The 26,742-nt window shown below is 47.2% G+C and overlaps 1 protein-coding gene across 9 annotated transcripts in view; it reads right to left on the reverse strand.

Moving 5' to 3' along the window:
• LOC126067441 (signal-regulatory protein beta-1-like) overlaps nt 1-26,742 on the reverse strand; it is a 173,451-nt gene that overhangs the window by 132,712 nt on the left and 13,997 nt on the right. For 4 of the 9 annotated variants that reach the window (XM_049869302.1, XM_049869313.1, XM_049869312.1 and 1 more), the window contains exons 2-4: nt 7,885-8,256; nt 3,071-3,385; nt 2,141-2,470 (exon numbers count right to left, since the gene is read on the reverse strand). The exons of 4 other annotated variants lie outside the window; for them this stretch is intronic. In XM_049869302.1, coding sequence (XP_049725259.1) covers nt 2,141-2,470; nt 3,071-3,385; nt 7,885-8,256 — 1,017 coding nt within the window. The remainder of the gene's footprint in view (nt 1-2,140; nt 2,471-3,070; nt 3,386-7,884; nt 8,257-26,742) is intronic. One more of the 9 variants, XM_049869303.1, reaches the window with a different exon arrangement.

Genomic DNA, 26,742 nt, shown 5'->3' on the forward strand with positions numbered 1-26,742 from the left:
AGTAGTTTTTGCTTTTAAAATTAAACAAATAGAGATAGTAAATAATTCTTTTTTTTAATAAATAAGGTAATGCTGGTGCCTCCTTAAAGAAGTAGTAGAGACCTCTCCATTTGTTACTGCTGGGGTATTGGAGGCCACAAGTCTTAGCTGAGTCACTCTCCAGAACTTTATCTCAGTTGAAGAGAGCTGCGTTGCTCAAGGTCACGTCTCCTTCTAGGGGGCAACTGAATCCAACAAACCGGCTGAATTGAAATATACAGGCTCAGTCTCAGCTCCTCAATTTGAAACAACTCTAAAAGTCCATCCTAGCTCTACAGCCCTGTGTAGCAGTGGCCAAGTCTTTGGTTTTTCAACTGCAATTGTGGTTCCATTACAGTTCAATGTCCTTCCCCTAGTTCTGCTTTCTATACCCTCTCATGTGTATTGATCCTCACGGCACTCCCCAATGACCTTCCTGCATTCTTAGATCCATTTTGGAGTCTGTTGACCAGGGAAACTGACCTATTTGTATTGGTCTGGGAGTGGTCTGAAAAGTAGACTCTAAAATGCAAATCTAGAATTGGATCACTCATGTTGAAAGGGACTTATGTCCCTCTGAAAATAGACCATATGTTGAAGTCCTAGCCCCCACTGCATGTAAATGTGGTTTCATTTGGAAAGAGTCTTTGCAGATGTAATCAAGTTAAGATGAGTTCATGCTGGATTAGGATGGGCCCTAAATCCAATGACTTAGTGTCCTCATAAGGAGAGAGAGATTCAGAGACACAGAGACACAGAGGCACAGAGGGCCATGTGATCATGGAGGCAGAGGTTGCAGTGATGCCACTACAATCCAAGGAATGGCAAGGATTGCTGGCAACCACCAAAAGCTAAAACTAGGCAAAGAATTCCTCTCTAGAGCCTTAAGGTGGAACATGGCCCTGCCAACAACTTGATTACAGATTTCTAGCTTCCAGAACTCTGAGAGAACAAATTTCTCTTGTTTTAAGCCACGTAGTTGGTGACAATTTGTTACTGTAGCCCTAGGAATTGAATACGACCCATTAGCTGGCTGGCAACAAAGACTCTATCATTAATGGTAAGAGGAGCCTGGGTTGATGCTGTTATTAAAATTTTCACCAGTAGTGAACTGGAATGGTATATGCCAGAAGAAGGAAATGCCCCAACATCAGGCATTTGAAGAATTGTTGGGAAATGGTAATTATAAATTATAAGGACTATGAAATTGGATGGGTGTAGCTGGGGGATCATTCCTTTGGAGAAAGACAATGAAAAGGTGAGAGTAATTAATCACCACTTAAAAGCAAACCATGAAAGCTAGAGGACTTCTTAGCAGCACAGTAGATTCTTACCTGCAGGAACCAGAGAGCAGAAAATCCCAAGGACTGGGCCAAGGACAGAATTATAAGAGGAGCAGAGCTACAGAGGAGGTTGAATGCATTCTCAACCTCTAAGGGTCTGCTATGCTAAGGGTGAGCCTGCTATGCAAACTGAAGGGTCAGAGGTTCCAACCTACCAGCTGTTCTGCAAAAGAAAGACGTGGCAGTCTGCTTCCATAAAGATTTACAGTCTTGCGATCCCTATGGGCAGCTCTACTCTGTTCTACAGGGTTACTATGAGTCAGAGTCAACTCAACGGCAATGGGTTTGGTTTTGGATTAGGTTACTCTATAATGAGGATAAGTGAAGGAGCCCTTGTGGGGCAAAGGTTAAGCCTTGGCTGTTAACCAAAAGATCACTGGTGTGAATGCACCCAGAGGCTCCACAGGAGAAAAATCTGGTGATCCGCTCCTGTAAAGATTACAGCCTAGAAAACCCTATGGTGCAGTTCTAGTCTGTCACATGGGATCACTATGAGTTGAAATCGAGTCAATGGCACGTAACAACAGAAACCAACCCAGTGCCGTTGAGTCTACTCATAGCGACCCTGTAGGACAGAGTAGAACTGCACCACAGGGTTTCCAAGGAGCGCCTGGTGGATTTGAACTGCCGACCCTTTGGTTAGCAGCCGTAACACTTAACTATGCCACCAGAGTTTCCAACAACAGAAAGCATGATGACTATTTCAACATTAAAACAATAAAGATAAAATTAAGATACACTTTAAAAATAAGCCAGGTCGGGTGGAGTGGAGGCCTCACCAGGGGATGGCTCTGTGGTCTGGTCCTTCGAGGGGGCGGTGAACTTCAGGGTCAGGCTTTTTGTGACTGCTGGCTGCCCGTCATGCACCACCTGGCAGGTGAGCACCACATCCTCCCTGTGGGCAGATGAGCTCACCAGGATCCAGTTGTTCAGGTTATAGGTCCCATCCTTGTCCTCGGTGGAGATCGAGACTGAATCTGTTCGGGACAGATTTCCATTCTCCAACCAGGTCAGCTCTAGGCTCTTGGGGTAGAACTTCTTCACCTGGCAGGTGACGTTCACCTGGTTCCCTTGAATGGGGAGTTGGGTAACCTCCAAGGTGGGCGGAACTGAAACAGCAGGGCAAAAAATCTGATCTTATGGAACACACAGATTAAGGGGTGGGGGTGTCAATAGTGGCCCCACTGTCATGGCAAGGGATAACCGGGGGCAGTGCTATGCATGCAGTAGGTGCTCAAACAATATACATCCTCTTTGCATAATGGATAAAATCACTACGCACAGTGCCTGGAACACGGTAGATGCTCAAGAAATGATAGCTCATATAAGGGTAATAATGAGTGAAAGCAACAAGCACAATGCCTTGCATGAAGTTGGAACATAATAATGTTGGCAAAATAAATAAAATCACCAAGCACATAGGGGCTTAGCATGTAGTTGGTGCTCAGTAATTGCCATTGCTATTGGTAAAACAAATGAAACTAACACTGTGCTTGGCACATGGAAGGCGTTGAACCGGAAGCTGCCATTAAAATAATAAGTGAAAGTGTTGAGCAGTGTGACTGACACATTGTAGGTTTGTTTCTGGTAATTGGGAGGGACTATTTTAGGAATTGGATTCCAGGCAGTTCAAGCCCTGTAGCAAACCCAGAGGGAGCAGCAGGCTTGGGGCTGGGTGGGGGTCTGGGCTGGTTGTGAGTGTCATCTACCTCGGATGGTCTCAGACAAGTTGGCCATCCCACGAAGAGAGCCCTGCAAGGTACTGTGGGCCACCTCACAGAAGACCTGACTGCGGACGTCCTCTCGGGTCAGCGTCACCTGGGTCCTGCTGGAGACATTGTAGGAGACGCTGTCGCCCGGCGGGACCACGTTGGTCTGGAGGACTGGGAGCTCATTCCCATTTTTGTACCACTTCAGGGTGACATCTCTGGGGGAGAAGCCATGGGACTCGCAGGTGAAGCTCACTGTCTGCTCAGGTGTGGTCCTCACCGAAGGGCCCAATACCATGGGGGGAGAGGGCTTGGCTACAAGGGGGAGCATTTGTAAACAACAACCGTCACTGCATCATCACCGTGAACAATAAGCATGTGACACTGTCAAACTATTCATGCTTATTATTTTCTAATCCTACTAATAATGCTGGGAAGGATGGGTCACTGTCCTCACCTCACAGAGCCGGAAACAAAGGTTCAGAGAGGTGAAGGGACCTGACCGAGGACAGACAGTGAGTGGTGGGGCTGCCATGGGTTTCTAGGCCTGAGTCCAAAGTCCTCTTTCTTTTCCCTGCACTGGGTGATTTCCCCAACAGTCTCAGCCCTGGAGCAAGTCTCACTCTTTGTATTAACCATTCCTAGCTGGCCTCACCCAGAAAATTTCCCACGTCAGAGAAAGCATTTATAGAAGTAAATGAAGGGGAAGAAGTGCAGAGTTGGATCAGAAGAAAGGGGGATTGAGACTGATCAACCACTGGCTGTGTGACCGCCACACGTCCCAGCTTCCCCGTTTGTAAAATGGTACCATAAGCATTCTCCCAGGGCTGGTCAGGATCAAATGAGCCAGCATTTCTGCTCTGGGCAAAGCACAGGAGGTGCTTAACAGAAATAAAACACAAACAAACAAACAAAAAACACAGACCAGACTTCATTTACATCCAGAGATCCCTTTCTTTTAGGTGTTTATTATTTCATACTTTTCATTCTTTCCACCCACATTCCTGCAGGGCTGAATCTGTGCCAAGCCTCGAAATTGAAAGGAGGGGAGAGAGGAATGTTTTTCTGAACCTGGGGTCTTCCATAGGGACAGTTTTAGGTGGGAAATGGATATCACTGAGTGCTGAGAAAGCCCAAAGAGGGCTTAACTATTAATTACAAGAGAAACACAGACAGGGATACAAAATCCAACAGCACATTTGGTGCCCTGAAAGCTTCCAGCAGTGGAAGAATCAGAAGAACCAGGGCAGTCTATCCCTGTGGTCAGGTCTCCATGGAGTGCCTTTGGGGTCTTCAAATCTTAATTATTACCCAAATTTATGTACCCGGAAATAATACAAATATTTGGATTTTGAATATATGACTTGCCTCCTAACACCCATGGAACATTTTAGGGCACAGTAAGGAGGGTGGCAGTTGAATAAGTCAAGTCATGAGAACACCAGCTTTCTGGATATCCATAAAAGCATGACATGGTTAGAAGCTGGGGAAAAGGACATGAAAAGAGAGAGTGGAGGGAGAGGGCAGGCTGTCTCATTAGGGGGAGAGTAATTGGGTAGCAAGGTGTATATGGGTTTTTGTGTGAGAGACTGACTTAATTTGTAAACTTTCACTGAAAGTACAATAAAAATTATTAAAAAAAAAATTCAAATTCATGAAAAAAGACCAGACATACTGGTCCCACAGAGAACCCCTGAGACTATGGCCTCAGATACTGTGCTAACTCAGAACTGAAACTACTCCCAAAGCCCACTTTTCAGACAAAGACTAGATAGGCCTATAAACAATAACACACGTGAGGTATGTGCTTCTTAGCTCAATCAAATATATGAGACCAAATGGGCAACTCCTGCCCAAAAGCCAGACAAGAAGGCAGGCAGACACAGGAAATGGACAAATGGACACAGGGAACCCAAGGTAGAAAGGGGGAGAGTGCTGTCACACTGTGGGGATTGCAACCAATGTCACAAAACAATACATGTATAAATTTTTGAACGAGAAACTAACTTGAGCTGCAAACTTTCACCTAAAGCACGATAAAATTGAAAAAAGAGAAAACAAAATACTAGAAATGAAAAAAAAAAAAGCATGACATGGGATGGCCCTTGGCCATTTACTGGGAGTGTCCGGGTCCTGATGCCGGGCTGATCCCTCCAGCCCCTCAGCTCTTTCATCCTCCCCCCAGCCCTGTGCACTAGACAACATGATGAGATGCCTCTTTTAGGAACAGGTTCAACATATCCTGAGCTGTCTGCAGTATCTGTAGGATCTGGGTTGCAAAGTGAGCCCCTCCTCACCCTGCGGTACTTTTTTTTTTTTTTTTTAACGCATATTGCAGCAAAACAGAATAATACAAGATTTTAAAAGGAGAGGGCTAGAGCTTTCTCCACATTTTGACAAGCACCGCGGGGTGTGGCAGAGAGCAGGGGCTGTGGAGTCTGGTGGCTTGGGGTCCCCTCTCCAAGCCTCAGGTCCTCACCTGTAAAAGGGGAGTGTAGTGCCCCTCACTCACAGCCCTGGCTGTAAGTGTAAATGCCATCATGGGGACACGATGGAGCCCCCAGCACCCCTTCTCATCCTGGCCATCACTTGGGAAGACAGCGTGGCAGAGAGGGACGGGCACTCACTAGGAGTTAGCAGTGCTGCATCAGGGTTGAGTCACTTGCCACTGCGACTACTTCCACAAGAGAAAGGGACACACCATCTGGAAACCTTGGTGTCTGCACCCGTAATGTCTGTAAATCAAGAGAAATCCACCTTCCCTGCCTGTGACCACGGTTGTGGGGAAACTCAGCTGCTGTGTCTGGGAGGGAATCTGGCCCTATCCACGTAAACTAAACTACCCACTACCCACGTAAACTAAACTACCCACTATCCACCTAAACTAAACTACCCACTACCCACCTAAACTAAACTACCCACTATCCACCTAAACTAAACTACCCACACTCTCTGACCCAGCAGTGCCACCCCCAGTGGATGCCCCGCTTGAGGAGGACGATGCAGGTGCAGGTCACCCCTGGCAGCACCGTGTAAACAGCTGGACACTGGGGACAGCCGATGCATCCATCCACAGGAGACTGTAAAATAAGTGCTGACACGTCCCTACGATGGGGCGTTCTGCAGTCCTTAAAAACAATGGAGAAGCTCTGTATGTACTGCAACGGCCTACACAGAGCGATCTGGCTTAAGTTAGAGAGAGGCTTTGCAATCGCCTGTGGGCCTCAGGGTCTGAGTGCGAGGGGCATTCTCGACCTTTGGGAAATTGATGAGAAATGGCACTGCTGGCTCCTGCTTAATGTTGGGTTCAATGGGCTTTTATTTAGCACCTACTGTGTGCCAGGCTCTTCTGCAGACAGCATCTAACGGCGGAGCAGCAAGGAGCCTGGCCTGGAACCGGATCTCAGTCTGGGTCCAGAGCTCACCACTAACACACCCTGTGAGCATGATCAGGGCCCTGTTGTCTCCCAGCCTCAGGCGCCTCATCAGTGGGTGGGGGCTGGGCTAGATGGTGTCTAAAGGTCCCTCGGGGCTGACATCCAGGATCCAGGAGTTGGGAAGTGGATACTGGGCCTCTGGCAGAAAACCCCAAAGAAGCATGTTCTTTGCTGCCTCAGCTGGGTAACTCCTAAGTCACCCACATAGTGACCCTCGTACCCAGGGTGAGGGGCATTCTGAGATGACCAGCCTGGCTCCGAGCCTCTGTGCCCAGTGGGTGTGTCAGTTCTGAATAACCTGGTTTTCCCAACAGAGCCCTCGGCCAACACAGCCCTCTGAGCATCTCCCCCAACCAGGGCTCTCAGATCAAACAGTGAGTCTCTGCCTCTTAGGACTTTCTGCTCAGTATGACATTTCTGAAGACTAAATAGAGAAACTCACACCCACTCTCTGCCCTGGACCGACCCTCTCCTCCTTGGAGGGGAAGAGAGCGGAAGCTTCGTTTGAGGAGAGCTTTTTTTTTTTTTTTTTCTGACTTGTTTACTTATTATTTTTATTTTTATTATTTTTTTTAATTTTTATTAAGCTTCAAGTGAACATTTACCATTCCAATCAGTCTGTCACATGTAGGTTTACATACATCTTACTCTCTTCTCCCACTTGCTCTCCCCCTATTGAGTCAGCCCTTACAGTCTCTCATTTCGTGCCAATTTTGCCATCTTCCCTCTCTCTCTATCTTCCCATCCCCCCTCCAGTCAAGAGTGCCTACACACTCTCCCGTGTCCACCTGATTTAATTAGCTCACTCTTCATCAGCATCTCTCTCCCCCCCACTGACCAGTCCTTTTCATGCCTGATGAGTTGTCTTCGGGGATGGTTCCTGTCCTGTGCCACCAGAAGGTCTGGGGAGCATTGCCTCTGGGATTTGAGGAGAGCTTTTGCCTGCCTTGTTCCTTACTGTTTCCAATGACAGCAGAGCCTGGCACACAGTAGGTCCTCAGCAAGTGTTCGTCGAGTAAGAGAAGACCCAACCACGATACAGGGTAAGAATCTGGTGGCAGGAGGTGAGGTTTCTCCCTGTGACTGGGCAAGTCGGCGGAACTATCAGTTTCCTCATTTGCAGGGACCAGTTTGGTAAAGGCAAGTGAAGCCAGGCTGACTAGGTTTCTAGACTTTTCTCCACCTTTTATCAGCTATGAGGCCTTGAGCAAATAGCAAGCCCTCTAGGCCCCAGCTCCGTGATCTGTAAAAGGGGGTGAAAGGTGACCAGGAGTATAAACAGCCACCATCACACCTGATAGTTGTTGCTCAAAGAACAGAGGGTGTTATTACTGAGTTGTGGTCACACACCAGGGGGAGGAGGCCCACAGTACTCACCACTCACAGTCACCTGTGTCCCAGGACCAGACTTAAACTCCACGTCCTCAGGGCTCCCCTTCCTGAACTTGACACAGAAGTAGGTGCCGGCGTCTGCTGGGGTGATGTTCCTGATGCGGATGGAATAGTCCGTGTTGCCTCTTATTGTTGGGTCTGTAACATGTGTTACTCGGGGGAAGAGGCGTACTCGGTCTAGGCCTCCTTTGAAACTGTAGACTAATTGCCGATCTGGCCCATTCCCCTTGAACCACTGCACAGGCCCCACGGGTTGCGGAGAGGAGACGTCGCAGGGCAGAGTGACCACCTCCCCAGCCGCGACCGACACCGACGTCACACGCTGAGTCACCTGCAGCTCCTGCTCACCTGTCACTCCTGCAGGAAAACAGGCCTGTGGGATCTTGTCTGTTGTCTCAGGTGTTTATCAGAAACAACTTCCGCTGACTGAGCTCAAACCATGAGCTGGGCTTCTGCTCAGCACGTCCCATGTACCATTTCATGGAATCCTCACCACAAGCCTCACCAGGAGACTGCATGACAAATGGGGAAACTGAGGCACACAGTGTTTAATGACCCAGCAGATGTGGGTGTGGACCCGGTCTGAGTGGAGCCCTGAGCCCTCTCTGGAAGACTCCTGTCTGAGCTGGGCTGTCTGGTTCAAATCTGGATTTACCAGGAAGAAAGGGACCCCAGTAAGGAGACTGGGGCACGAGGGAAGGACATAGCCAGGACAATGAATGGGCAGGAGAATGATGAAGGGGCAGAAGAACGTTGTTGTGAGATGTGTAGAGACCCAGGGAGAACAGCCCAGGGCCTGATTCCGAATATAGTGGTGGTGAGGGGAGACAGACCACAATGACCAGGAAGAAACGGAGAGACAAAGAGAGCCTGCTAGACAGACAGAGACAGAGAAGCAGAAAGACACACAGAGAGAGGGAAAGGCAGACAGAGACAGAATGAGAGAGTGAGGTGGAGTGGAGGAAAAGGAGAGAACGAACCAGACAGAGACGGGGAGTGGTGACAGCCTGGTGTGCGGGGTGACAGGGATCCAGTCCCAGCCTGAGCTCTCCACTGCCCTGTGATGTGCCACTGGGCAAGTCCTGCCCCGATCTAGGCCCCTTTGCCTCCCATGTCAGCCAGGGTTGCAACAAATGCCCTGAGCAGCCCACTCTGGCTCTGTCCAGGGCAGAAGAGAGACCTCGTGAATTTCCCCCAACCTGTGGGCCTGGCACTGCCCAGCTGGCAGGGGCAGGCACCCAAGGGAAGGGAGGGCTAGAGATCCCAGTGTGCCCTCACTGGGCTAGCGCAGGGCGTGAGAACAGGTCTCATCCACCTGTCCCTCTTCCTGTCTCTTTCCCCCTTCCCAGCCTCTCCCCAGCCTGGCTCCTGGGCCAGGGATCGCCTTTGGGACCAGGTTCTCATAGCAGGTGAGCAGAGTCCCAGAGAGGCAACCTGTTCTTCATAGGATGGGCACAGAAGCTAGGACCCACAGAGGCAGGGGCACTGCCAGCATCACCCAGCCTAGAGTGGTGTGGCTGGTGCCAGATGTGTGAGAGACACAGGGAGGTACAGGCGCACCGTGGCAGAGACAAGAAGCAAACCAGCGACATCAGAGGCAGCACTGCAGCTGCCAACAACAGTGAGCCAGGCACATTCCCGGTGGGTCAGTATTTCAGCACCAGAGACAGGACAAACTAGAAATACTGTTTGGAAGAAGGACAGACTCTGGGGTAAGTGGGCGGGGTGAGGACCTGGGCTCCCCTTTCACCGAGCCTAGCACCCACCCTCTGTGGGCGTCATCATCCATAAAGTGGGGGACCTGCATCTACCTCCTGGTTACTCCTGAGGACTGCATGACTGCATGGCCCAGTCGTCCACACTGCCTGCCACTTTGGTGGTGGTGGCCACCTTCTGGCTCCTGTCCCACTATTATCATCACATAGATGCATTATTTAGGTTTGATTTTCTCTCCATCATCATATCCCCCCACTAGCTTGTAAGATCCATGAGGCACTGTTTCCACCCTCTTGCCTGGAACAGTGTCTGACAAAATACTGAAAAAAAGCAGGAGCTGTTGAACTGATTCAGACTCATAGCAACCCCACATGTGTCAGAGTAGACCTGTATTCCACAGGGTTTTCATGGCTAATTTTTTGAAAGTAGATCAATCATTATGTTTTTCTTCTAAGGTGCCTCTGGGTAGATTCAAACCATTAACCTTTCAGTCAGCAGTTGAGTGTATTAACTGTTTTACCATCTAGGCACACACTAAAACAAAGAAAACCTGTTGCCATTGGTCCGATTCATAGTGACTCCATGTGTGCAGAGTAGATCTGTTCTCCAAAGGCTCTTCAAGGCTGTAAATTTTTGGAAACAGATTGCCAAGCCTTTCTTCTTAGGTACCTCTGGGTGGGTTCAAACTGCCAGCCTTTCAGATAGTTGTAGAGTGCTTAACTGTGTACCGCCCAGGGACTCCAGGCACATACACTAGGCCCTCAGTACATATATGCTGAAGGAATGCATGAATGAATGGATGAGAGAGGGGTTGTGCTTCCTCCGTTGTCCTGGGCAAATCCCCCCTCTGAGCCTCTCCGCTTATCTGTGAAATGGAGCTAAGGTTGGCATTTCCAGGAGATAGTGCAAGCCTGGAGCCTGAGCTGAGCAGCTCACAGATTGAGTGTAGTAACTGGCAGTTATTATTATCCTTATCGATAACACCACTCTGGCTGTGAGTCAGCAGTCGGTGCAGCGAGAGGGGAGCCGCAGAGTCCACAATCTTCAAAAAGTTGGAAGAAAGTTCAAATGGCCAATGATAGGGAACAGCTAAGTGAATTATGGCCTAACCCCTACGTGGAATTACAAGCAGCCATAAAAAGTCATCACCATGAAAACCGCGGTAAATGTAGACATTTTTATTGTATAATTTTAAATAATATTGTGATTACACAACTAAAAGATGTTCATTGCAGAGCATCTAGAGAAAACAAAAAAGCACAAAAAGAAAACGACAATCCCATACAATATCATCAAAGGCAACTGTAGTTAAAACATGAGTGAAAATGTATAGTATAGGCGATACATTATAATTTCTATAATACCTTGCAGTTGTTATATACATATCGTCCCATCAGGTGACTAAGGATATGTGCAAACGTCTAACTTCATTCATTCAGGTGTTCTTATAAAAAGGAAGAATTGAGAGTAACTTAACATCCAAAGAAAGGCTAAATGATCCCATGGCAGTGAGTCCACAGGATGGCCAAGTCTACAGCCATGAAAATTGACAGTGTAGACTTGTAATGATCATCGTGGAAATACCGTTGGTTGCCAAGTGATATAAAAACAAACAAACCCGTTGCCCTCGAGTCGATTCTGACTCATACTGACGCTATAGGGCAGAGTAGAACTGCCCCATAGGGTTTCCAAGGAGTGAGGGGTGGATTCAAACTGCCAACGTTTTAATTAGAAGCCTGAGGTCTCAACCGCTGTGCAACCAGGGCTCCCCAAGTGCTATGTTCCGTGTGATCCCAAACTTCTATTTTTTTTAATGAATATTAGTCAGCAGCCTGAGCTCTCAGTCATTGCCCCACCGGGGCTCCATATGACATTAAGAATTAAAAAAAAAAAAAGGATGATTAATTCTGAGTAGTAGATTCATAAGGGATTTTGCTCTTGTTTATTTTTTCTGTTTTTCTGTTTAGATAAAGTGTGCACAACTCACACAATAAGAAAAGAGGAAGGAAAAACTGCTTTCAGCGTGAGCATGACTGTAAAATAAAACTCTTAACTATTTTATCCTGTATGTATAAATTACTTACACAATACAATGCTATAATTACACACACATAATTTTATATGTATAAAGTACAAATAAAACTATATGAATAAGATGAGTATAGTTTTATTTTACAAATATGTATATAATATACGCACCCACAAGTATATAAACAACTAGAAGGTATTATACAAATTATAACGTATTACCTGTACTGTGCATGGAAATTCTTTGGATCATGAATCTAAAACTCATGGAAGTTTTTCTTTTTTCCCTTCTACTTTGGGTATTTTTCTGATTTTCTAAACTGGATGACCATTAAACAATGTTCTAGAATCTCATTTTGTTTCTGTAGAAAGCTGTGCAGACACGTGTGTTCCTTGTGTGTTTACTGTCTGAATGAGCTGTCCCGAGTTTCTGTGTCTTGCTCACTGCATTTCCCTAGCTCCTGATAGGGGGTTTGGCACAGAGTAGGTGCTCCATGAGTATCTGCTGACTGACTAACCACTGAATGTACAGAGAAAAGGGTCTAGAATGGAAAAACGCCCAAATGTTTCAGTGTGTTGCCTTTGGGAAGTGGGACAGGGAGGACGGCAGGTTTTCTTTTTATGTCTTTTATTTTGTAGATAAAAATATATTAAAGTCTTTTTTTTTTTTTTCCTCATCGTGAGCATTTATTGCTTTTCGGAAAAAATCAAAGTAATGAAATAAAACACTTGACAAATGGGGGGAGTCAGCAGAGTGGATGGTGACAGCCCCTCTATTTGTTGTAGAGAAACCAGTGTCAACAGGATGCTGGGCGCCCACAGCAGAGGACCAGTCAGGACTTCATTCCTGGAGCCCACTGTGCGCCAGGCACTGAGCTAAGGGCTGTGAAGTGGCTATGGTCCCTGCCCTCACGGACCTGACGTGCTAGCCGGGGAGACAGAGGTTGAGGAAACAATATGAATGATTACATTTGGAAGGAGACCCTAGGCCCCATAGCCATGTGGCTCTTGCTGAGGCCTTGGCCCCCATCTCCTGCCCCCTTCCTGTAAGACACTGTGCTCCCCCCACCCCATTTTCCTTCCTCTTCCTCAAATAGGCCAAGGGGGGAGGACCACCTGTAAATGCTGCTGAGAGATGCAGTAAGATGGGACCTGACAGTACACAATATTGGGGAAGTCAGCACAACTTGACGAAGGCAAGGTCATGGAAGCTTCAAAGACATATCCAACTCCCTGAGGGACTAAATTATTGGGCTGAGGGCTGGTGACCATGGTCTCAGGGGACATCAAGCTCAATTGGCATAACATAGTTTATAAAGAAAACGTTCTACATCCTTCTTTGGTGAGTAGCGTCTGGGGTCATAAAAGCTTGTGAGCGGCCAACTACTGGTCCCACCCCATCTGGAGCAAGGGAGAATGAAAAAACCAAAGACACAAGGGAAAAATTACTCCAAAGTACTAATGGACCACAACTACCACAGCCCCTACTAGACTGAGTCCAGCACAACAAGATGGTGCCCGGCTACCACCACTGACTGCTCTGACAGGGATCACAATAGAGTGTCCCAGACAGAGCTGGAAAAAATGTGGAACAAAATTCTAACTCACAAAAAGAGACCAGGCCTTAAGAGGAACCCAAGGTTGAGAAGGGAGAGTGTTGACATGTCGTGGGGTTATTAACCAATGTCATAAAACAACATATGTACTAACTGTTTAATAAGAAACTAGTTTGTTCCGTAAACTTTCATCTAAAGTACAATAAAAAACAAACAAACAAACCAGACTTACTGGTCTGACAGAGACTGGAGAGACCTCAAAAGTATGGCCCCTGGACACCCTTTTTTAACACAGTACTGACATCACTCCAGAGGTTCACCCTTCAGCCAAAGATTAGACAGGCCCATAAAACAAAATGAGACTAAATGGGCACACCAGTCCAGGAACAAGGACGAGAAAGCAGGAGGGGACAGGAAAGCTGGTAGGGGGGAACCTAGGGTGGAGAAGGGGAGAGTGATGACATGCCATGGGGTGGGCAACCAATGTCACAAAACAATATGTGTATTAATTGTTTAATGAGAAACTAATTTGCTCTGTAAAACTTCATCTAAAGCCCAATTAAAAAAAAAAAAAAAGCTGGGGGCTGAGAAGTGACCATCAGGCTTGGGAAAATGTGTTTGATGCAGTGATCCTGTGAGAGCCGGACCTCGACGGGACTGTCTTATTTGTCTGGGTCTTGGAAGTTTTCCAGCTTCAACAGGGTGCAGCCTTACCACTTTTCTATTGCTCAATTTAGTGGAAAATATTTTAGTTTTCCTTCTCTGACAGGTTTCTGCCTTATACAGGTTCTAGCTTTCTCAGGTTTTACTGTATATATGTGTTCTGCAATGGGCATTTTTGGCTTTTGAGATTTAAAAAGATTACAACAATTTTGATAAGTGAAAAAATAAGCATGGATACTTTTTCCAATGCGAAAGAAAAAACCAACTTAGAGCCAAAACAAAATTCTTCAGAGTCTGTCTTATCTGGGGCACAGAGAACAAGCTGAAATTGTCCTTCCCAAGAATCAGCCTTGTCCCGGATGAAGCTCCCTGTCGCTTGTATGAACGGGAAAGCAATGGGTAGCAAGGTGACCACTCTCAGCCGGCCCACGAGCCAGCCGGGCCAGGGCCCAAGGAAGGGAAGGCCACCGTCCCAGGGGCCAAAGAAACAGGCTGGAGGCCACCCCTCAGGTTTCTACAAACTCAAGGAGCCCAGGTGCATGGAAGTCTGCAGTAGAGCTTGGCAGTGCCCAGCACTCAGCATCCTAAGATGGCCAGAATGACACCTCACCCAGCACCCACAGCAGGGGTAGCTTGGCACCCACCCTTCCCCGACCACAGTTATTATCCACATGCCTAGGGGCTTATCATCATGAGCATGGCAGCACCGCATCACGTGTTACCCTTCATACCTTTTGGATTGTGATTATTGGCTGTGTGTGAGTGTGTAAAGCAGAGTGTGCAAAGTACACATGCACATAAGTGTGCTGAGTGTGTGTAAAAGAGTATACAGGCAGAACAAAATATAGTACAGGAGTGTGCAAAAGGACAAGTGAACACAAGAATGTGTGAAAGAAAATGCAACAGGATGCAATGTAGGAGTGTGCAAAAACATACACGCGAGCGTGCTGAGTATGCACGAAAGAGTGCGCACACAGGAGAGACATTGGATGCCAGTGTGCACACATGTGCATGAGTGTGTGGAGCAGCGTGAGCACACGTACACACGGTAGTGTGTAGGCATGTGAGCATGTGTGTACAGCAGTGTGCAACAGTGCAGCACAGAAGCGTGTCCAAATGGGGGCCAGTGAACAGGGCATGCAGGGGTGCGAGTCATGTAAAGACAGTCTCTGAAGCTGGCTGGCCTGGGTGTGCCTGAGTGTGTCAGTGGGAGTGAGAGGGTGTGTGAGAGTGTGTCTGTGCCCGAGGTGGTGAACACCTGTTGGGCGCGTGAGCATGTGGGTGTGTGTGAATGTGTGGGTGAAAGAGTGACCACAGGAGTAGTATGCGAGTGAGTCATGTGTGCACAAGTGTGCGTGTGTGTGAGGGGTGGAGAGTGATGTGTGCACAAGTGTGGATGTGTGTGAGGGGTGGAGAGTGATGTGTGCACAAGTGTGGATGTGTGTGAGGGGGTGGAGAGTGATGTGTGCACAAGTGTGGATGTGTGTAAGGGGTGGAGAGTGATGTGTGCACAAGTGTGGATGTGTGTGAGGGGTGGAGAGTGATGTGTGCACAAGTGCACGTGTGTGTGAGGGGGTGAAGGGAGTGTGTTGAGGGTGTAGGTGAGATGGGAGTGGGTGCATATGTGTGTACAGATGTGAGGTGCATGTACCCAGATAAGTACTGGGGGTAGGGGTGGGCCCATTGTTTGTGTACACCCTCGTGTGCCAAGGCATTCATGCCCATCTGTGAACTGCCTGGCGTGGTTGAGTTTGCCATAGGAGTGTCCACATGCAATGAGTGTGTGAGGAGAAAGAGGAGGAAGGGACATCCCCTCAAGTCCCAGCAGCTGCTGGTGGGCAAAACCCTGTGCAACACCTGGTACAGGGTCCTGCCCTTGAGAGGAGGCTCAGACCTTTACTGAGCACCTACTGTGTGCTTACCCAGAACACAGCAGCGGTGAGCAGGTTTTGCTGAAAATGCCCTGCTAAAGTCACAACCCCAAGGAAGTATGCAGAGGGTGCTTGGGGCTGGATAGAAAGGGAGCTGCAAGGGGTGGGTGGCCATGTGGACTCCACAATTCCTAAGCGGGGAGCTCTGGGCCCCGCTAGCCATGCAAGCCACTGACTTCCCTCTGAACTTAGACTGATTTATTCATGTCCTCCCAAACCTCAGTAAGACCTCACTCTGCAGCTTGACCCTGTCCTCGGTGCTGAGAGCACAGAGCTGAGTAAGACACATCCCTGCCTCTGAGCTTTTCTTAGTCTGCTGGGGCAACAGGCAGTGACCATGCACAGAGTGATCAGTGAGGCAAGGTGAAGCTTGGGGGGGTGGGTCTTGGTATAGGAGTGGTATCAGGGAAGGCTTCCTGGAGGTGGTGACACTTGAGTTGTGCAGTTGAGCAGCAGAGTCTGGGAGAAGGGAAGGCATTCCAGAATGAAGGAGCCACATGGTCAAAGTAGCAGAGGGGAGACAAGAGCTCAGGTAGGTTCGTTTGCTGTGAGCAGGCAGGGATGGGGCTAGCCTGGTCTGGGTTAACCTAGAGGGATGGCTTGGTTGACCATCTGAAGAGCAGGCTGTCAGTGGGGGAAGAATAAACCCAATAGGTAGAGAGGACCCAGGTACTGTGGCAGAAGCTACCACCTGCAATGGTGCCAGCACAGATGGGGTGCACTTGGCCTGGCAAATAATGTGGGGCTGGGTCCAGGTGCTTGCACCTCCAACTACTCCAGGCAGCTCTGAGAACTGGGTAGTGTGCGGCAGCCTTGCAGGGAAAGGGTCCACCCATCCCTGTAGCAGGTAAACTCTTAGGGTACCAAGATGGGCCAAAGTTGGATTTACATGCCTGTTCAGCTCGTCCCTACCAATGTGACCAGGCCAAGTAGCTTTTTCATAAGGCTCCGCTGCCTCACCTGGAATAGGGGGTACAGCCCCAACCGCCTGAGGTGGAGGCTTGGGGGTTAAGAGGGCCAAACTGGGAACTATACGTCTCTTAGACTCCTCGCTCTCCCATGTCGCACACACCATCTATTAGCAGGTCTTGCCACTTCAACTTTGAAGACATGACCAAACTCTGCCCTCTTTTCACCATGTCCACTGCACCACCATCCCTCACCTACATCATATCGCAGCTTCCAAACTGGCCTCCCTGCACCCACCTCGCCCCTCTACGCTGCACACTCTCCTTGCAGCCAGAGGAGCCTCTAAAACCTGAGTCAGGTAGCATCCCTCCTTTGCTGAAAACCCTCCTGCAGACCCCGCAAACTCAAAGTGAGATCCAGAATGCTTATGGTGGCCCAGAGGACCCCACTGCCCTGCTCTTCCACAACCATGCCAGATCTGCACTCACCTCAGGGCCTTTGCACGTGCCATTCCCTCTGCCTGCAACTCTCATCCCCTAGATATTGACAGGGCTGGCCTCCTCGCCTCCTTCAGGCCTAGCTGAGATGCCTTCCCTTAACACCCTGTATAAAATACTTCCCACTATGTGCCCCTTGATCTGCTTTATTTTTCTACGTATCACCCACCACCAGTCATATAACGTATACAGTTGCTAACTTCCCTTAGTGTCCACCTCCTCTCCCTACACTTACTCATACCCAGCATGAGAGCAGGGCCTCAGTGTGGTCCCTGCAGTGTCTCCCAGGCTTGGACCAGTGCCTGGCATTTGCTGAATGAATATTTTGATTAGAATTTCAGCCACGAGACCTGAGGACATTTCTTAACCTCTGGGCTTCTGCTTCTTCATCTTTAGAGTAGGGATGATGATGATGATGATGATGATGATAAAAGGGCTGTTCTGAGAATGAAATGGGCTAATAAACGTCAAGAATTTAGTGCCACAAGCATTCAACACAGGGCAGCCGTTGCCATGCAGCTGGATATTTAAGGCTGAAGGGATGACAGATGATCACAGCCTTAAGCCCAGGAGGCTAAGGATTCTCACAAGGCAGACCCAGCCCTCCCCAGAATATGCTCGAGACTGCTGGGGAGCAGAACCTGTGAGCAGGCTGAGAAAGCTGGTGGCAGGAAGCCAGGGAGGCAGGGATGCCAGAGACCCCAGTGAGCACCTACTGTGTTGGGACAGAGCTGGGAGATGATGAAGCAATGTTTGCAGTGTGGCCCCGTTTGCAAGGTGCCAGGGGAAAAAAGTATAAAGACATCTGCACTGGAGACACCCTTCTACTCAACAGGCCTAGGAGGACCGGGAGAGGCTGGGAGAGTGTCCAGGGGATACCAGCACCCACTAGTCACTGGGCTTGTTGCCTTGACAACCTGAGGACCTTCTGTCCCACCTCGCCATTTTGGTTTAGTGAAGGTAGCTAACGAACTTTGACCCCTGCCACTGCTGAGAGCACAAAAAGCCTCACCTAACCACCGCAGTGACCCAGCAAGACAGTGCTGTCACCACCCCACTTCAGAGGACAAGACTGGGGCTCAGGGCAGGTACAGCCCCTTGGCCAAGGTCACAGGGCTGGCGAGTGGTCTGACTCCACCTTCGTCTGAACCCCCACACACCACAGCTTTGTTCAATGAATTTTTGTGAGGAGGGTGACCCCGAGTTGGGCCCTCCAAACCAAATCTCGAGAAGAGAGTTCAGTGCCAGTTGCTTCCTGTTTGATGGTCTGCACAGCACCTGCTCATTCATCACACTTTCTAACCTGGGGAGGAAGTTGTGGGAAGCTGCAGTTTTCAGGACAAAATTTGGAGTTTCTTGGTTTCTCCCCTAACTCCATCTTTCACTGATGTTTTGTGTTCTCTGATGTTTTGTGGTTCCGTATTGCATAACAACGGGCAGGGATTTGTGGTGGTCACCAATCTGGTCACACAGGCAGGGTGGTGTATTGGTTAGAGCACAGGTTCTGCTTTCAGACCAGGTTCATGTCTACATGACCTCATGATGCAGAGCTTAGTACCCACCTTTTTCTTTCATTCAACCAATATGCATTAACCCACCTACTATGTGCCTGCCACTGCACTAAGGCTCTGGGAGGCCCCACCAAAAAACCCGATGCTGTTGGGTCAATTTGAACTCAGAGCAACCCTATAGGACAGAGTAGAGCTGCCCAAGAGAGTTTCTAAGGAGCACCTGGTGGATTCGAACTGCCGAACTTTTGATTAGCAGCTGTAGCTCTTAACCACTACACTACCAGGGTTTCCTCTGGGAGGCCCAGCACTGAATAAGCCAGATACAACACCTACCGTCACAGAGCTTATATCCTAGTAGGGGGACAGGGCTGAAATAATGAAACAAACATGCAATTGACTAGAAGAGCTAGAAAGAAAACAAATTTGGCATGGTGATAGAAAATAACAAGTGGGAACCTCATTTAGAAGGCAGTGGTCAGGGATGGACATCGTTGAGGCCTGAAAAACGTAGAAAAGGCCAGGAAGGGTGTTCCAGGAGGCAATAACAGGAATTGCAAAGACCCTGAGGTAGAAAAGAAGCTACATACAAAGGCCACAAAGAAGGCCATCATGCTGAAGCCCATGAAGCAAGAGGAATGTGGATGAGAATAGGCTGGCAAGATAGATGGGGCCCAGATAACACCACACTCCATAGGCCATGGAAACGAGTTTGGTTTTACTAAGCATAGAGGAAACCACTGGAAGGTTTTGAGCACTGCAACTGCTATGGAGTGAAGAGCCTGAAGGGGGCAAATGTGGAGCAGGAAAGCCAGTGATGAGAAAGATACAGGCTTCAGAGGCCTGGGTTCAAATCCTACCTCTACACTTACATGTTGTGTAAGCTTGGATGAGTTAGTTCACCTCTCTGAGCCTCATTTACTTCATCTGGCTAATGGGTATAATAATCATTTCCATCTCACAGAACTGTGATGAGAATTCACTGAGATAATGCAAAGAGAAACCAGCCAGCACATGGGCTGTCATGGTCAATGCCAAGTGCTCAGCAAAGAAGATCCAACCTGGACCGGGCCTGATACCTCTCCTAACCCTCCCCACCCTCACCTCCCTCCCCTCCAGCCACACTGGCCTCATTGCTATTAATGGAACATTCCAAGATCATTCTGGCTTCAGGGCCTTTGCACATGCTATTCCTTCTGCCTGCAGTGCTCTTTCCCTGATACCCCATGGGTGCTCCCTCAGTTTTATTCAGTCCTCTGCTCCTCAGAGAGGCCCTTGACTGTCCCCATCCTCCCCATTCTCTATTCCCTCATCCTGCTTGGGTGTCTTTCCTGGAACCTGTCTTTCCACCTGACATGATTTGTTCACTTGGGTTTGTATTTTTCTTCCCTATTAAATGCCACCTCCTTGAGGGCAGGTGTTTTTGCATCTTCTTCATGGTTGTATCCACGGCACTGAAAACCATGTAGCAAATGCTCAAAAATGTTTGTTGAACGAATGATTGTAACTGAAGTGACCACCACAAGGACAGCACAGTGGTTAGGGGCAAATGGAGGCTGGGAGCCAGGCTTTCACTCTCACCAGCTGTGTAGCTTTAAAAGCGGCCTAACTTGGCTTTGAGGAGCCTCAGTTTCCTAATCTGTAAAATGGGGTGAAGGACTCCATGCTTCTTGGCTCACTGTGAGGATCAGAGTACGATGCACACCCAGAGATGCACACTGGAGTATTTATGGGTGGAATGACCCATAGTATCTAGCACCACTTTAGAATGTCCCAGCGAAGTGAGGGGCAGGTAGAACAAGGATGGCGGAGTGTGATAACTGTGGTCGTCACACCATTTTTCTAACTTTGCACATGTTTGAAAGTTTCCAAAATAAAAAGATAAGGAAGAGCTAATAGGTGCTCAAGCCTCAGCCCGGTCCTGGCACACAGTGGGTGCTTCACATGCACTAGTATTTCCCTCCACTTTGGGCTTCCATTTCTGGACACGGCGGCTTGAAGCTCAGAGGCAACAGAGCCATCCTGACAACCGTGCCCACCCACTATCCCAGCCATCCTCCTGGCTGGAGCCCCGTCGCTCACTCCGTGATTCCAGCCTCTCTCTCCTGAGGGTACACTGATCTCCTCTGGCTCCTGGGGACGATGGGCAGCATAGCAGCCTGCCCCCTAAGTGGATGTGCCAGGAAATCTCACAGACACAGAAAACCAATTCTGTAGCAGCGCCAGCTCCCACCTGAGGTGTTTTGCATCTCCCTGGACGAGAGGCTGGTGAGACACGTGGCAGAGAAAATCCATCTCACAGAGGGCCCAGTCAGAAGACCTGCCCAGGATGGCCTAAAGTGAACAGGAAACCAGTCTCAGGTGTAAAAATAGGTCCTTCCTTCTCTGGTACAAGGCCCCAAACACATCTTGGGAATGAGCACCTACTGTGTGCAAGCAGTTTTGCTAGGCACATTAAAATACCAAAAAACAAAATAAAACAGAAACAACGAAATCCCATCGCATCCAGTCCATTGTAACTCGTCGCGACCCAATGTGTTTCAGAGTGTAACTGCACCATAGGGTTTTCAGTGGCTGTAATCTTATGGACATAGATCACCAGGAGTTTCTTTTGCTGCACTAATGGGTCGATTCAAACTGACAACACTTCGGTAAGTAGACAAGAACAGTTCATTTGTGCCACCCAGGGACCTACGTGCCTTACAAAGGGTAGTCTCAGTTTTATAAAAAAAAAAAATAATAAGGGAATTAAGATGGAATCAAATAATGGAGATGATTACAACACTGTCTAACTGGCTTTTTTTTTTTCTTTCATTCTTTCCACTTCTTTTTTTCCCCTGGTTTCTAGTTTTTCTCTACCACCCTTCCTTTCCTTCCTCCCAAATATCTAGCATCTTTTTTTCTCTCTCTCTCTCAGTTTCTTGTCTCTCTCTACATTACTTCTCTCCCTTTCCTCCAACCACCTAGCCACATGTGCCTTTCTCTCTCCTTTTTTTAAAAAATGTAGTTTCTTATGTCTTTCTCCCTTCCATTCCTTTCTCCCACCCATCTAGCTGCATGTGCCATATCTGTCCCTTCTTGATGGTCCGTGCCTCACAGCCTGGCTACAAAGCCACTGGCACACAGATTCCCCAGTCTGTGCCACTCCAATGGCAAGCTCACTCAGCATATTTTTTTTCCTGTTTCTCTCTCCTCTTTCTCTTCTTTCCCATACTCATTTAATTCCATACATCACGACTTCCCCGCTCCCTTCTGACTACCTGCACCATGAGCTGAACATTACACCCCCAAGCAGCACAGTCATGGTCCACTGGAAACTACCCTACACTGACCCAAGGCCCTGTCCTCTCAGCCCCAGTACGTGACTCAAACAACCCATCCCAGCACTTCCCTTTCAGCTGGACCTGCTCTGCAGCACCATAGCTGAGCGACTGATCCTGACCATTGGACAAGGTGGTGAGAAGTATCATGCCCAGACATGAGCAAGCAATAAAGAAAGCATAGCCTCCCTGCTGAGACATAACCAAATGAAACAAAAAAACAGGATGGAACATCTACAAAAATAAATGAAGAAAATAACTACTGAATGTCCAAATACAGCAGACAATATCAAAACAAAAACACAGGACAGGATGGTTTCAGTGGGTGTCCAAAATAAAACACCAGATGAATTTCCAGTAGAAGAAAAGGCACTGGACCTACTCAATAGGGAATTCTACTCTCTAATATGCAGAGTTATCCAAGGGTTGAAGAAAACAGCAGACAAAATGAGGAAGAAATAGACAAAATTATGGAAAAGACACCAAAAAATGGAAGAATTCAGGAAAATAATACAGGAACAAAATGTCCAGATAAATTCACAGCTACAAACCATACAAGAACAGCAGTTAGAAATCCAAAAGATAAACAACAAGATTTCAGAAATGGACAGCGTCATAGAAGGTCTGAGGAAGACAGGATTGACAAAATTGAAAACAAATACTTGGGTACCACTTTGAGGAAAAATCAGAAAAAAAGAATGAAGAAAAATGCAGAAACCCTGAGAATGATGTGGGATACAATCAAAAGCAAAAATTTGTTAGCCATCAGAGTTCCAGAACGGGGATGAGAATGGAAAACACAGGGAGGATCATAGAAGAATTGCTGGCAGAAATCTTCCCTAATATCATGGGAGATGAAAAGCTGACCATTTAAGAAGCTCAACAACCCCATATAGGATAAAACCCAAAAGAAAATCACCAAGGAATGTCATAATCACACTCACTGAAACCAAAGACAAAGAAAGAATCCTGACAGAAGCTCAAGGAAAAAAGCCACATATAGAGGGGAAAGAATAAGACAAAGCTCTGATTACTTGGCAAGAAAATATGCAGGCAAAAAGGCAATGTGATAACATATATAAAACCTTGAATAAAAAAAATTGCCAAGCAAGAATAATTTATCCTGCAAAACTTTCATTCAAATATGATGGTGAAATTAAGCCATTTCCAGATAAACATAAACTAAGTGAATATGTAGAAACCAAAGCAAACTTACAAGGTTTATTGAAGGGAGTTCTTCGGTTTGAGAACAAACAACATCAGATGACAGCCTGAATCTGGGATGCAAGATCATACAAGCCAGATACAAACCTAGGAAATGAACTCTCAAGGATTAATCAAAACTAAAAGATTTACAACAGGGAACCAGAGAGATTAATCTGTAAAAGACAACAACATCAGAACAATAAAAGAGGGAATAAACATTGTAGGAACAGGACCTTCCATTGGAGAGGAAGGCAAGCAGACACTAAGTAATAAAAGACGGGCTCAAACTTAGGAAGATAAGGGTAAATTTTAAGGTAACCACAAAGAAAGTTAAGAAACCTACTCATCAAACTAAAGAAGAAAAACATAAAGTCTCAGTAAACACAAAAACTACAAAAACAAAGGAAAGGGAAAAAAAATCCACAAACAAAAGGAATTCAGCACAGGAGACTAAGAGGAGCAAAGAAAACATCAGCACCAAAAAAAAAAAAAAAAACCCTACAAAATGACAACAATAAACTCACACCTATCAATTACACTGAATGTAAATGGCCTAAATGCATCCATAAAGAGAAAAAGAGTGACAGACAGATTAAAAAAAAAAGACCCATCAATATGCTGTCTACAAGAGACACACCTTAGAAACAAAGATGTAAATTTATTAAAAATCAAAGGATGGAAAAAATATATCAAGAAAACAGCTACCGAAAAAGAGCAGGAGTGGCAATACTAATCTCAGATAAACTAGACTTTAAAACAAAATCCTCCATAAAAGACAAAGAATGGGAGGTGGGGCCAAGGTGGCTGACTAGGTAGAAGATACCTCTGATCCCTCTTGCAACAAAGACTCGGAAAAACAAGTGAATCGATCACATACATGACAGTCTACGAACCCTGACCATCAAACACAGGTCTAAAGGGTTGACCTGAGTGACAGGTGAGTGAAAAGCTGCATCCTGAAGCAGCAACTGCCTTTATAGCCTGCATCTGGCGCCACAGCCTTGAGCCCTCGAGGTTCCCTGGTGCCGAGTGGCAGGGCTGATTGCGGCTTGCTGAGGTGCAGCAGGCACCTAACCCCTAGCCCCCTGGGATAACCTCCGTAGAGACTCAGCAAGCACAAGCAGGCTGCATGCTGACGCTGCTAACGAGAGAACAAGCAACCACGGGGAAGCAGTGACTGTTTTCGGAGCCTGGAGCCAGCGTCCCAGCCAGAAAACCTTGGCGCTGGGCTTTGGACTGGGCGCAGGGCAGCTGAGCACTGAGCATGGCATCCTGAGATGGCGCAAACACGGGACGCAGCCCTAGCTTTCTGAAGTGACCTCGGGGGAAGCCCAGCCAGTGCATGCAGACAGCGCAGCGACGCGGCTGACAAGAGGAGAAGTCACTGAGAGGCAGCGACTGGTTTTGGAGCCTGGAGTTCGGCATCCCAGCCGGGGAACCTTGGCGCTGGGCTTTGGACTGGAAGCGGAGGAACTGACCACAGCTTCTGAGACAGCACAAGCACAGGATGCAGGCCTGACCCTCAGGGGCAATCTCAACCCAGCCAGCGCACACAGGCTACAGGCCCCTCGGGAAACTCAGATAAAACAGTCATCACCAAGCAAGATAAGTAACTTCCTCTGTATTCCTGGGTGCTACTTTCGCCTATCTATCTGACCCCTCCCCTCCCTTCCCAGGCAGCTTCATTAACATTGGAATTTCTTGTGCCATGGAGTGAAGTGCTCTGCGGTTTTGTTTTGTTTTGTTTTTGTCTTTTCCTAACCCATTCTCCTGGCCTAAGAGAAGCAGCTACAAAAATCCAGGGATCAAGAATCCTTCCCTGACTTCCAGAAATTGGAATAAAAATACAGAACCAGCTCCAACCAAGCATATGAGATCCACAGTCTTGGGCTTTCATCCCTACAGGGAACAAGGTGGCTATTATAATGCAAAGGCAATTCTGATAGTGATCTGACTGTAATTGTTTTCCCAGATTACTGGAAAGACAAGTTTTCCAGGTCTGATATCTCTACCTATTAAACAGAGCCCTCACTGACCCACAACGGGGAACTGGGGACTGAAGCTCCACCCAACCCACCTAGCCTCCTACCAAAGGGGTCTGAGGATAGTGACACCTACCGATCTGTAGAGGTACATGCATTGGGTGCCTAAGGTACAGCTGCAGAGCCCACCCACAAAAGTGCTTTAGAAATAGAGACACACCTACCTCACTGGCACATGGGGGATGGCTGTCAGCATCCTGCCCCCACAGGAGTGTGACCCCCTGCTGCTACTAGAATCTGGTGCACTCAACTATCACCACTACTCCTCTAAGTTGATAGGTGACAGTCTATTCCACACACTTGGTAACCCAAAATCAGATTCTAATGAAGAATAGTGAATGGACTCTTAGGCTTATATTCCTGGTAACAGCCCAAACCAGCTGGTAATAGGACATAAGTGATTTAAAGGCTGCAACAATCAAGACAGCACAATCTAGTAGCCCATCTATGTATACTGAAAGAAAACAAAACAAGATAAGATTCAGTGAGCAAATATAAAATAAATCATCACAATATCTTATAGATGGCTCAGAGACAGCAGTCGATATCAAACCACATAAAGAAGGAGACCATGATTGCTTCTATGACTCCCCAAATTAAAGAATCAAAATCTTTCCCAAATGAAGATACAATCCTGGAATTCCCAGATGCAGAATATAAAAAACTAATTTACAGAATGCTTCAAGACATCAGGGATGACCTCAAAAATGAAATAAGGCAATCTACAGAAAAAGCCAAGGAACACACTGATAAAGCAGTTGAAGAAATCAAAAAGATTATTCAAGAACATAGTGGAAAAATTAATAAGCTGCAAGAATCCATAGAGAGACAGCATTCAGAAATCCAAAAGATTAACAGTAAAATTACAGAATTAGACAACTCAATAGGAAGTCATAGGAGCAGAATTGAGCAATTGGAATGCAGAGCGGAGGAGTTGGAGGATAAGACAATTGACACCAATATAGTTGAAGAAAAATCAGATAAAAGAATTAAAAAAAAATGAAGAAACCCTAAGAATCATGTGGGACTCCATCAAGAAGAATAAATTGCATGTGATTGGAGTTCCAGAACAGGGAGTGATAACAGAAAATACAGAAAGAATAGATGAAAATCTGTTGGCAGAAAACTTCCCTGACATCATGAAAGATGAAAGGATATCTATCCAAGATGCTCATCGAACCCCATATAAGATTGATCCAAAAAGAAAAACACCAAGACATATTGTCACCTAACATGCCAAAGCCAAAGATAAAGAGAAAATTTTAAAAGCAGCCAGGGAGAAAAGAAAGGTCTCCTACAAAGGAGAATCAATAAGAATAAGTTCAGACTACTCAGCAGAAACCATGTAGTCAAGGAGGCAATGGGATGACATATATAGAGCACTGAAGGAGAAAAACTGCCAGCCAAGGATCATATATCCAGCAAAACTCTCTCTCAAATATGAAGGTGAAATTAAAACATTTACAG

The sequence above is a fragment of the Elephas maximus genome, chromosome 25, assembly GCF_024166365.1.
Source record: "Elephas maximus indicus isolate mEleMax1 chromosome 25, mEleMax1 primary haplotype, whole genome shotgun sequence".
NCBI classification, from domain to species: Eukaryota; Metazoa; Chordata; class Mammalia; order Proboscidea; family Elephantidae; genus Elephas; species Elephas maximus.